General features: G+C 36.1%; 2 protein-coding genes across 2 annotated transcripts; both read right to left on the bottom strand.

Moving 5' to 3' along the window:
* LOC128204496 (short-chain collagen C4-like) lies at positions 1-1,872 on the bottom strand. The gene is made up of 2 exons (XM_052905909.1): positions 1,704-1,872; positions 1-605 (listed from the first exon to the last, which is right to left on the bottom strand). The coding sequence occupies exons 1-2, from the start codon at positions 1,870-1,872 to the stop codon at positions 1-3; spliced, it is 774 nt and encodes a 257-aa protein (XP_052761869.1).
* Positions 1,873-6,298: 4,426 nt separating this feature from the next.
* LOC128206448 (short-chain collagen C4-like) lies at positions 6,299-8,199 on the bottom strand. The gene is made up of 2 exons (XM_052908873.1): positions 7,861-8,199; positions 6,299-7,393 (listed from the first exon to the last, which is right to left on the bottom strand). Exons 1-2 carry the CDS (start codon positions 8,057-8,059, stop codon positions 6,789-6,791), a joined length of 804 nt encoding a protein of 267 aa, XP_052764833.1. The 5' UTR covers positions 8,060-8,199; the 3' UTR covers positions 6,299-6,788.
* Positions 8,200-13,084: the final 4,885 nt, after the last annotated feature.

Raw genomic sequence — 13,084 nt, forward strand, 5'->3', positions numbered from 1 at the left:
CTATCTAGAACAAACCACACAGGTTAACGCCTTGTTCTCGCTATATGGAGGACACTTTAACGAGCCACAAACAGCTTGAGCAAAGTAAAACAGGGCACCATTTTGATCACCACCATCACTTCCTTCCGCCTTTTCAGGATTTTCGTCCATGCAAACGAGTTCCTTGTTTCCTTCGTGGCCGTAATAAGACGACATCAAATATCCAAAATACTCAGTTTGCCATCCGCTGTAACAGGCGTTCCTCGCTGGGATCATGACAACGCTTTTTCCAACAACGCGGCAGACGGCACATGGAACGTCTTCGTTATATAAATTATTGTGAAACGTTGCAGAATCAGTTTGATACTCAGCACCGTAAACCTTGCTAAGGGCACCAGCTTTTCGTCCATCGCTGTTTAAAATTGGGTCCTGTGGCAGACAAATATAATTACTACTCGCTCCTTTCTGAGTGTAATGTCCGCCGCCAGCAAACCCTTCGTACACCAGCTCCGTGATTCCAGGGCACGACCGCCGTCCCCATCTCGTGTATACGCCGCTGCTCTTTACGTCAACGGACTTCAATATTTGGATTTCTTTCTGCAGCTCTTGCACTGTGTTTGTAAGTCCTGAAGTTAAAACAAATATCTACTTCATGTGTTTATACAGGCTTGAAGGTAGACTTAAGTCCGCCTACGGTTCGCATTCGTTTTCCTTTACGCATCCGAGACATTGTAAATATTGGCATTTTTTACTCATAGACTTTTCTTTAAGAATGCACATTATAGTTTAATAGATTGATTATTTGATGTTTGATATCATCAGTTAAAACGGCTTAGTATTGATTTACAACGTTTGTTTGGAATAATAAGCAGTTAAAAGTTAAACCTGACCATCAATAAATGAAGAAGTGGTGATGTGATTCCGACGGGAGCAGCCATTTTGTATATTCTAAACGAATATGACCCATACCACACAAAAACAAGACAGTACCTAGTATGTACTTTCTCTGTGAGTCACAATGCTGTACTTAATGAATGATCGAATGATTTAGTTAATGGAATTTTAAATAAAGGAACTTTAATTGGGCCAGTTGCAATCTTTACACAGACTGAGGTAACATGTCTTATGTTTGTATCTCGTTAAAACGTTTAATATGTTTAATCCAAATGCCTTACCGATCTCGTCAAAACAACTTACTATCTCGTGAGAACTGTACATAAAGGCTTTAATGATTGTACTTTGTGGTCAGTATTATGTGGTCGGATGAATTACGGAAAGCACCCCCTCCCGCGGTTAACTCTGCGAAATTCCGCGGACACTTGATACGCCTCTAAGCTTAAATTGCTATTGTTCGAAAAAAAATCAACCAATTTTGATCCCTGCAGAAAATTGCTGTTATTGTTCTTCAGATATACTTCCGAGAAAATATTTAATTACCACAAGAAATGCAGTCTCATTCGCAAATTCATATAAGAACTTGACCGATGCTCTTGTTGACAATGTTTGATTATATCGTGACTGAATAATGGTTTGTTTTTATATACAATCATTTATAAATGCATTACACCCGAAAAAGTTTTTGTTCCTTTAAAAGATTTTCGGAAAATCTTTATTGAAATTGTCTGGAGTCGAAAATGCGTTCAAAGTTCTCAGCGCAGGGTTTAAGAACTTCTTGTCTTCATTTCTGTGGGAAATTTCCAAAAACGTATATATAATTTATTTACCTATAAGTGTCTGCATATTTTCTTCCACAGAGCCAGTTGTCTTCTTTGATAATTCCTCAAACGCTTCCATCCTGATTTCCGATCTGATCACTTTTTCTAACAGCTTTTCTTCGTAATGGAACCTCGAACATCCAGGCTCCTGCGTAAAGCAAACAGCTGCAAGTGACATTGCCAACAAAATATAAAATATTCTCCCCATTTCTTCTATGGTATGATTATCTTTACTGCGATGTTAGGATAAATACAAGCAAAAACTATTGTCATAATATTCAACATTGCTAATGTAGTCAGTTAAATCCGTGTGCCTGAATTATTTTTATTTTGATTAAGCATTTGATAAATGATCTTGATGCATTGTGTTTATTTGGTGAATAGTCAAGCTTATTTAAGGTGACATTAGAGTAACAAATGTACCTGTGATAAATTTATTTCCGTTCAAAGTAAATGTAAACAGTTTTAAATTGAATAATAATAATTTCAATAGTTTGGTTTGTCAACCGCTAAGCATATGACTTTAAGATTGTGTTGAAACCTTAAACAATAAACTAATATATTGGGTTAAATGTCAAAGAGAGAAAACTAGAAACGCCCAACTAATACTGGCTGGTGTAAATTCACCAGTCCTTTTCAATCCAATAGCTGTTATTTAATCTTGTTCCACAAATGAACTCCAAATATTTCAGAGCGCAAAAATGACGTGTATATGTTATGTTTGCGAAATAGAAACCTTAAACATTCCATTAATATTTTAAATGTCAATGTATTTATTTCGTACAGCTGTTTAACAATCTGAAAGCAAGATTTGATTTAGGTCCCAAATTCTCGCAGCATCTGAAGCATAAAAGGTATAAGTATCAAATTTAACTTGGCCAAAGTTCATGCGTATAATTTTTATTTTAAAACCAATTCATTGTACATCAAACTCGTTTTTTGTTTTAAATATCTTTTTAAAACCTCAAAACTCTAAAAAGGAAAACAATAAGACAATGTGTAGCAAAACAAAAATGAAATCTTTGTGATCCATACTCAAATTGTTACAACATGTTTAAGAAATTTAAAAAGGTTTAAAAAGGTTTCCATGTTTACATATATAATTTAAGTAAGTTTTTCTCTTCACACTGGTGTAATGTTCTAACTATCTTCTTTATTTCCTCCATTACTGGATACTATTTGTTTTAAAAATCACTTTGAATTAATATTTTTTTCAAAGTGTAGTTTTGTTCATTTGTTACAATTTAGTATTTCTCTTACATATAACCTCATTCACACTTAACATACCTTTTAGATCAAACGAAGTAACAATAGCATTTTAGCTCAGTAAAAAACACAACAAAAAAGTTATAAAGCTATACTCTTATGTATTATAACCAAAAAATCGGATGATAATTCAGGTAAGTGCAGATTGCACCTGCAAAATGTAAATTACTATCATCATACATACAAACTCCCAGCATAACAAAATGATATATTGACTGTTTAACTACTTTAGATCCAACCTCACTAGAAATAGGGCCTTTTATAGAAAACAAATAACTGTTTGTTTAAAGTAAATCCGTCTTTGAATAAACAGAAATGCATCATGTTCTTTGACTTCAACGGAGTGATCTTGAGCCACCAGTACCGAAATGACAAACCGTGACAGCGCAGTATTACTCAAAGGTAAATATGTATTTCATGCAATTATTTCTAACACTTTATGGTAATTCCAAATTTAAAATGTTGTATATTAGATATTAATAATTAACTGATCTGGTAAGACTAAACAATTAAATTCATCACAGGTACTTGATAATTCGAATATGACCAGGGCGATCAGTAAGAAGCGATCTGCGGAACTGCCGACTATGCTTTTGCATCATGACAATGTACCCGCCCATCGTGCAGTTCCAACGCAAGAAATGATTGCCAAACAATCCTAAAATTTCCTAGAGCCCTTCCATACAGCTTGAATTAGCACCATGCGATTTATTCCTCTTCCTTAGGCTAAAGAGATTCCTGAGAGGACAGCAATTTGATGACATTTTTTGCTCGATAAAAATATGTTTAAACCAATTTGATGATATTGACAACTTGCCCTGTGCAGTCTTCCCTTCTACTTGACTCGTACATGAATAGTTACTTTGCATGAGTGAAAAAGTGTAAAAAATGCATCGTGTCCCGTGGGGAGTATTTTGAACAAGTCTGAGAGGTAACAAACTGTTTCGAAAATCTATGCTGTTGCTCACATGACGTCAATGACGTTGGGCCACGTACCCGAAAGTGTTATTTAAAAAAAAAATACAACAATTTCAAAATTTTCGTTTTCTCGAACTTTTGTTGTTAATTTTGAAATAATGAATACTTAAAGTAATGTAACAGCAGTTTTCATGAAAATGCGATTTACAATAAGGAAAAAAGAGCACTTTATATTTGAACATCCCTCTGATTAGCTTTTTTCAAATCTTATAGATCTGCTCATGATATTAAATAATAAAAATATTTAACGCAGTCATGGACATGACCGCCATTTTGTTCTTAAAGTTGCCGCTTTTATTTTGCCTGCCTTTTATGGTACAGCGGGAGGCAATCACGTGATGAAACTGTCAATTTCTTAGCCCCGGAGGAGGGATAGGAAACTGAAGATTGAAGGAAACTTGAGTGGACTTACGACAGCGGCTGATTCCTGAAAGGCGGGTTTCCGACAGACCTAGGAAGATTACCACCCGTAAACTTGAGTTAAACGGAGTTCACATCCCCAGTGTGTATACCACATGATAAATCAAGTCATAAATGTTTCGTCTGAAGGCAATATTTTGCATCGAATGAAGACTTTAAACAAAGATAACTTTACTATTTGTTCACCATTTTAAATGAAACATAGCGTAGTCTATGCCACTTACATAGGCCCGCATTCGGTATTTTATCAAAATGTGATTGAGAGTTTAGTTTCTTAAAACACTTCGACAAACCTATTCATTATTTTGGAAACAGGTTTGTCAAAGTGTTTGATGAAACTAATCACCTTATCAAACTGCGTTACTAATACGAAGGCGGGGCTCTTTTAAAGGCATAGACTGCCCTTTGTTTCATTTAAACCGTTATAGTAAAAGAAAAGTTATCTTAGTTTTAAGTCTTCATTTTAAGCAAAAGGTTGCCTTCCCATGTAGCATATATGACGTAATTTATTACGTGGTATACACACACACTGATCCCGAGAGTCGGGAAACTGACACCCAATGTCTTCTTTTTTTAAACAATAATACAATAAAAACTACAGGGACAAGCAAAATAATAAAAAGGTCAAATATAAACCCTGTTCAAATGCACAAATTAAAGGTTAAAATTAACTCTGAACGTTCGTTTAATGGCTAAAACCGGGTTTTCAAATAACAATTATGTTGGTGAACGTTTGAAAAAACAGCAGTGGTCAGAAGTGGTGCAAGTGCACAAGGGTACAATTTCATCATGATAACAGTTTAAGTATAAATAAACATTGCATTTTGAATATACCTCACTGGCATTGGCAGTGGTAAATTTCTATATTGGCAATGTTATATTATAATATGAGCAACAGTTTTCGAAATATTAAATTTGCTGAACTTTCGCAATCGGGCACGCAGTAGAAGAAGAAGAAGAAGAAGAAGAAGAAGAAGAAGAAGAAGAAGAAGATGAAGAAAAAGAGGAAAAAGAACAAGAAGAAGAAAAAGAAGACGAAAGAGAGAAGAAGAAGAAGAAGAAGAAGAAGAAGAAGAAGAAGAAGAAGAAGAAGAAGAAGAAGAAGAAGAAGAAGAAGAAAAAGAAGAAGAAGAAGAAGAAGAAGAAGAAGAAGAAAATGAAGAAAATGAAGAAGAAGAAGAAGAAGAAGAAGAAGAAGAAGAAGAACAACAACAACAACAACAACAACATGAAGAAGAAGAAGAAGAAGAAGAAGAAGAAGAAGAAGAAGAAGAAGAAGAAGAAGAAGAAGAAGAAGAAGAAGAAGAAGAAGAAGAAGAATGAGAAGAATGAGAAGAAGAAAAGGAAAAATAAATAGAAGAAGACAATAAAATGTGCTGTTTATCTAAATTTCCATATGAATAGGTAAAAGTAAGTAGTTTTTATAAAACGCTTTAATCTTTATTTTGACAAGCATGTTTCTAAGGTCCTTCTTGATTAATTTGCATACCTGTTTAATATTGCATTACAAAATGAAGAAATGATGTTTACAATTGACTTACAGAAATCAAGTTACCGAAATGTTGCTTGAAAAATTATGTGACGTAAATGACTACGTCATATATTTGCCTAGACATTGACGTGCATATTGTATAACCTGCAAGTTGTTATAACGTCATTGGGTATATCAAGATTGCGATCTGATTTAATTTTATGTAGTACAGGTAAAACAAATTTACTCAGCTCGTCGTCCCCGTGATAACAATACGTTTGTTTAACGGTTACATTACAATGATATAGTCATTTTGTATATACTCTACCACTTTGCACACATAGTGAGTCCTCAGCACAAGACAATCGTAACTCCGATAGAAATACAATAGATACGACTGTCTGGTGCTTATCTCTTGAGATTTGGACATTTTTATTTCGATAGATCTGTAGGAAGAATTCGAGTGACAAATGCATTATATTTATTTGTTCACGAGCAGAAAATTAAAATACACGAGCAAAACCTACCTACTGAACTTCAGATATCCTATGTAAAAATGATAATGAAAATGATGTATTGTGCCTGGTGACCCAATTATGTGTATTTTAACTTAAAATCGGAAGCGTTCGTAATATTATTTCTTTAATAGTTTTAAATATCCCTTTATGACAAATACCAACCATTCAAATCATACAAACATAAATGTGGTCGCCAGGCATACACAGTTCACGTACATTTATACTTTATGTATATACATATGTTTTTACATGAGTTATCTATATAAAGCAGCAACATACATGTACAAAGTAACGGTATAATCAAACATTTAACAATAACATTAATTGATGATGAAGGTCAATAAGTTTGTATTAAAACAATCGATCCTCGCTGAAGATTCAGACGTGCAATGTATTGTTAATGGCGCTTTATTAACGCAATAAAGGAAGTTTTGAAATGTTCTATCTAGAACAAACCACACAGGTTAACGCCTTGTTCTCGCTATATGGAGGACACTTTAACGAGCCACAAACAGCTTGAGCAAAGTAAAACAGTGCACCATTCTGGTCTCCACCATCACTCCCTTCTGCCTTTTCACTGTTTCCGTCCACGCAAACGATTTCCTTGTTACCTGCATGGCCGTGATAAGACGACATTAAATAGCCAGAGTATTCGGTATGCCATCCACTGTAACAGGCATTCCTCGCCGGAATCATGACAACGCTTCTTCCAACAACGTGGCAGACGGCACATGGAACTTCTTCGTCATGTAAACTCGTGTGAAACGTTGCAGACCCGATTTCATATTCAGCACCGTAAATCTTGCTAACGGAAGCCGCATTCCGTCCATCGTCGTCATAGATTGGATCCTGAGGCAGACAAATATAATTACTGCTTGCTCCTTTGTGGTTGTGATCTCCACCGGCAGCAAACCCTTCGTACACCATCTCCGTGGTTCCAGGGCATGACCGCCGACCCCACCTTGTGTATACACTGCTGCTCTTTAAGTCCCCGGTCTTCAGTGATTCAATTTCTTCATGTTGCTTTTGCACTGCATTTGTTAGTTCTGAAATTGAGTCAAAGAATTATTAAGAGAATAACTAAAGCTATATTTTATACCATACTATCGCTGCTAAACAGTACCTTTGTTAATTTGAGAAATACAGCCAAACGCCAAAGCCGATGTTTCTGTTCACGTACATCTACTGTTCTTGTGAGTATTTTTCTCTCCCTCAAAACCCGTTCAGCACTGCGTACCAAATTGTTAAACTTAAAACATTTTTTCCTGTAATCACCTATATAGTTGCCATCTTAATAGAATAATAAATACGATAAATAAGGGTTTACAGCCGCTCCATTTTGCCAACTGTCGGAAAACACAATTGTTCTAAGAAACAAGTAGTTGTAATAAAATGTTCAAGTATGTACGACGATCTTTGCCAATGTATCTCACGAGTAATGATCACTACTTTAAACTCATTGAATGGTTATGCGTACAGAAAATGGTCATTCAGCCCTCAAACAAGCATTTACCTGTAATCTTTTGAATTTGTACATCCATTGAACTAGTTGCCTCCTTCAACGAATCGCCAAACGCTTCCATTCTTATTTCCGATCTGATCGCTTTTTCTAACAACTTTTCCTCGTAATGAAACCGCGAACATTCAGGCTCCCGCGCAAAGCAAACGGCTGCCAATAAAATGACTATATAGTTGTTTCGTAATGTTTCCATTCTTTTTCGCTAATTGTTCAGTAGTATTTTTTCTTTTAAAACGATGGACATAAGAACACTAAGGCGTTCTTTCAATTATTTACGAAAGTATAAATTCAACACTGCGTGAATTCATATTCGCTGTACAATCTCTATATATCACGCGGGCAATTAATCGCGTTTAACGTGACATTTTGCATGAATGAATGATTTCTTTGTATGGTCGGTTTCCACACTCATTCAATCAGCTGCAATTGGACCCTGATGGGTTTCAAGTTATTCTTTGCTTTGTTAAGGAAATGTTTATTTGATAAACAGTGGCTGATATTCGATGCAGGCTGTTTATGTGAATTGTAGTTTCTAAAGTAATGTAAACCAAACCGAAGTTAAAATTTCCATTTGTCAAGTTTATTTATGGTTCATCATTCTTTTTTAATGGTTTAGTGTTCTTTTTTCATACGCTCTATAACATATGTGTGATGTTATGGATTAAATTATTGATTATAATAAGTTTGTTCCCAGGATCCATACAGACGAGCCATTTGTTCCCATAATCCATAAAGACGAGCCATTTGTTCACAGGATCGATACTGACGAGCCATTTGTTTACAGGATCCATACAGACGAGCCATTTGTTCCCAGGAGGCATACAGACGAGCCATTTCTTCCAAGGATCCATACAGACGAGCCATTTGGTCTCAGCATCCATACAAACGAGCCCCTTGTTTTCAGCATCTAAACAGACGACTTCTTGCCCCCTGGATCCATACAGCCGAACCATTTGTTCCCAGGATCCATACAGACGAGCTATTTGTTCCCAGGATCCATACAGACGAGCCATTTGTTCCCATGATCCATACAGACGATCCATTTGTTCCCATGATCCATACAGACGAGCCATTTGTTCGCAGGATCGATACAGACGAGCCATATGTTCCCAGGATCCATAAAGACGAGCCATTTGTTCCCAAGATCCATACAGACGAGCCATTTATTCCCATGATCCATACAGACGAGCCATTTGTTCCCATGATCCATACAGACGAGCCATTTATTCCCAGGAGGCATACAGACGAGCCATTTGTTCAAAGGATCCATACAGACGAGCCATTTATTCCCAAGATCCATACAGACGAGCCATTTATTCCCAGGAGGCATACAGACGAGGAATTTGTTCCAAGGATCCATACAGACGAGCAATTTGTTCCCAGGAGGCATACAGACGAGCCATTTGTTCCAAGGATCCATACAGACGAGCCATTTATTCCCAGGAGGCATACAGACGAGCCATTTGTTCCAAGGATCCATACAGACGAGCCATTTGTTCCCATAATCCATACAGACGAGCCATTTGTTCCCATAATCCATACAGACGAGCCATTTGTTCCAAGGATCCATACAGACGAGCCATTTATTCCCAGGAGGCATACAGACGAGCCATTTGTTCCAAGGATCCATACAGACGAGCCATTTGTTCCCATAATCCATACAGACGAGCCATTTGTTCCAAGGATCCATACAGACGAGCCATTTATTCCCAGGAGGCATACAGACGAGCCATTTATTCCCAGGAAGCATACAGACGAGCCATTTGTTCCAAGGATCCATACAGACGAGCCATTTGTTTCCATAATCCATACAGACGAGGAATTTGTTCCAAGGATCCATACAGACGAGCAATTTGTTCCCAGGAGGCATACAGACGAGCCATTTGTTCCAAGGATCCATACAGACGAGCCATTTGTTCCCAGGAGGCATACAGACGAGCCATTTGTTCCAAGGATCCATACAGATGAGCCATTTGGTCTCAGCATCCATGCAAATGAGCCCCTTGTTTTCACTATCTAAACAGACGAGCTCCTTTTTCTCAGCATTTATACGAATGTGCCCCTTTAGATTAATATTTTGTTTAAATCTGGGTAGTTCATGTTATTATGAGGTGTAACACTTAAAATTTAATCTTATACCTGCAAACAGGCATAACAGGAATATCACAGAGATAATATATTTTCTGCTGGGTTACAAATTTGCTTAATTCCGGGCTAATGCAAACGAAATGATTTATACCATTTGTCCGGTTGATTAAAATATGTCGTTTCCTTGATTTACAACTCTTGCCATTTTTATTGTTTTAATTGTACGCCCTTTTACGAGCACGAAGAAGAGAATAAAGAGTAGCGAGACATCCCTTTTTATAACTTAAATCAATTAGATTGAAACTAATCTTTAAGGAAAAGAATGTTTGTCATACACCTGAAAACCGAGAAATGGCATTTTTCCAGTGTGACGTTTATACTTTATATTCAAGTATAAGGAAACCAATTAGCAGTATGTAACCTTTTTTCTGTTATACCATATCACGAAATAGAAAGCATAGAATCATTGTGTCTGGTGTCATAGTCATAATGTACCTAGTTTCTTGTCTATACAAAATCCTATTGTCTTTGTATTATAGTGCTAAACAATGAAAACTTGAAGAAAATAAACTATGCCTTTAATTTTCTACTTATGCAGATTTAAAGAATTCTGAAGGTCATTATACGTCTGTTTAAGACTGATCTATCTTATGACACAATTTAGATTCTAACGTACAAACTAAATTGAGAATTTGTCCTTTTGGGCAATAAAGAACTTTTATTATGCAATCTGTAAGCAAAAAACGTTCGATTATAAAATATACAATACTTCATCATTGGAAGAGAACCTTTTATTGCATCAGCAAAGAGTAAAACATAATGAAACCCCGAACATTCAGGCTCTCGCAAAAAACAATCGGTGGCAAATGACTTGCCAATTAGATACCCAATGTTCTAACCATTTCTGCTAGGATCTGTATACCTTTCTGGCGATGCAAGATTGAGCACGCAAACTTATTTTCGCAATATTCCAAATAGCATAGTTGTACTAATGTTATCAGTTAGAAGATAAAGCATTAGATCAATTAGATTGTTCCATTGTTTTATCATTGGTGATCCTATGTACAAACCCTTTCTAGACTCAAAAAGATAATCTTCTCACTAACATTCGAAATTTCAAATTAATAATAGAAAGAATAAAATACCACTGGCTATAAGAGGGACTATAAAACAACGTGATGCTAACTTAATCATATTTAAAGCACTTTGATAGGTTCAAGCAACGAACTGTTGAATATATTAGGGCCGGAGCTGGAAGATGCGGGCAGTTTTTCGATTTTGGAATCATTAACTCTAATGATGAATTTTAGATATATCCGTTCAAATGAACCAGATGTCAAACACTCTTCTAGTTGATTATCGCGAACCAGTGAAAGGTTTTTTCACCGGGTTACTATGTGTTTATTTTACGGTATCAGTGAAACTGTATGACTTTTGAAACGGATTGTAGCGTTATAATTACTTCTTTGCACTGATAGCATAGATTTTCTTCTTAGAATTTAAATTTATTGTTCAGATTTATACCAAAGCAGTACAGGCGCTACAACACTTAAATTTGGATTTTTATCATGCAGTAGTCAGATACAAAATGTCATAGAACAGGCAAGCTACGGCAGGAATATTGATTGGTCCACGATCCATTCTAAGGTTAAGCGTTCATTACAGAATAACAACTCATAATTTTAATTAATTTTTCTGTCGAGAAACAAAGGAAATGAAGAATATTGAATAAAATCTTGTAACAAAACTCAAAAATGGCACTTCAATTGACACAATAATCACACACATACATATTGTTTCAAATGAAAATGTTAGTATCTTTGTTCTGAAAATTCTATTTAGAACACATCACACAGGTTAAGGCCTTGTTCTCGCTATAGGGTGGATACTTTAACGAGCCACAAACAGCTTGAACAAAGAAAAACAGCGCACCATTTTGGTTTCCACTATCACTTCCTTCCGCATTTTCAGGATTTCCGTTAATGCAAACGATTTCTTTGTTCCCTGGAAAACCGTAATACTTCAACATTAAATAGCCAGAATACTCGGTATGCCATCCGCTATAACAGACATTTATCGCTGGGATCATGACAACGCTTCTTCCAACAATGCGGCAGACGGCACAAGGAACGTCTTCGTCGTTTAAATTTGTGTGAAACGTTGCAGAACTTGTTTGATACTCAGCACCGTAAACCTTGCTAACGGAACCCGCATTCCGTCCATCGTCGTCATATATTGGATTCTGCGGCAGACAAATATAATTACTGCTCGCTACTTTCTCATTGAAAAATCCGCCGCCAGCAAACCCGTCGAACACCAGCTCCGTGCTTCCTGGGCACGACCGCCGACCCCATCTCGTGTATAAATCGCTGTATTTGATGTCAACGGATTTCAATTATTGGATTTCCTTTTGCAGCTCGTGCACTGTGTTTGTAAGCGCTGAAACTACATAGATATTACTTTCAATGCATATTCCTTTATTTGCAAAATACTAGCATTGCCAACGCTGGTAAAAACAAAAATACATTTAAGATGTGTGTCAGTAATTAATAATGTTAACACCAAGACACTATTGTCAAACAATTCTAGCCATTAAAATATCGACAATTTATAAACCTTTGTTCGTCGGCATCTTTTCTACCACATAGCCAGTTGTCTTCTTTAATATTCCTCAAACGATTTCATCCTGATTTCTGATCTGATCATCTTATCTAACAGCCTTTCCTCGTAATGAAACCTCGAACATTCAGGCTCCCGCGCAAAGCAAACAGCTGCTAGAGACATTGCCAACAAAATACCCAATGTTTCTTTCATTTTTCGTATGTGTTTCTTTATGTCGATGCTAGATTTAATACTAACAAGACCCAATTGTCATAATATTGAAGATTGATAACGTTATCAGTGTTATCCGTGAGCCTAAATTTAAATAATATTTTATTAAGATAAAACATTTGATAAATGATCTTGAACTAATTTGTAAAGTTTTGTTTGGTGAATGGGGTGGAGGTTGCTTAAGGTGACGTTAGAGTAACAACGTTAACTGTGATAAAGAGAAATATGACAATTTTATTTTTATTATATGATATTATATTTAAAGGTTGGTTTGTCAACCTCTAAACATATGAATATA

The sequence above is a fragment of the Mya arenaria genome, chromosome 10 (genome assembly GCF_026914265.1).
Source record: "Mya arenaria isolate MELC-2E11 chromosome 10, ASM2691426v1".
In the NCBI taxonomy this organism is placed as follows: domain Eukaryota; kingdom Metazoa; phylum Mollusca; class Bivalvia; order Myida; family Myidae; genus Mya; species Mya arenaria.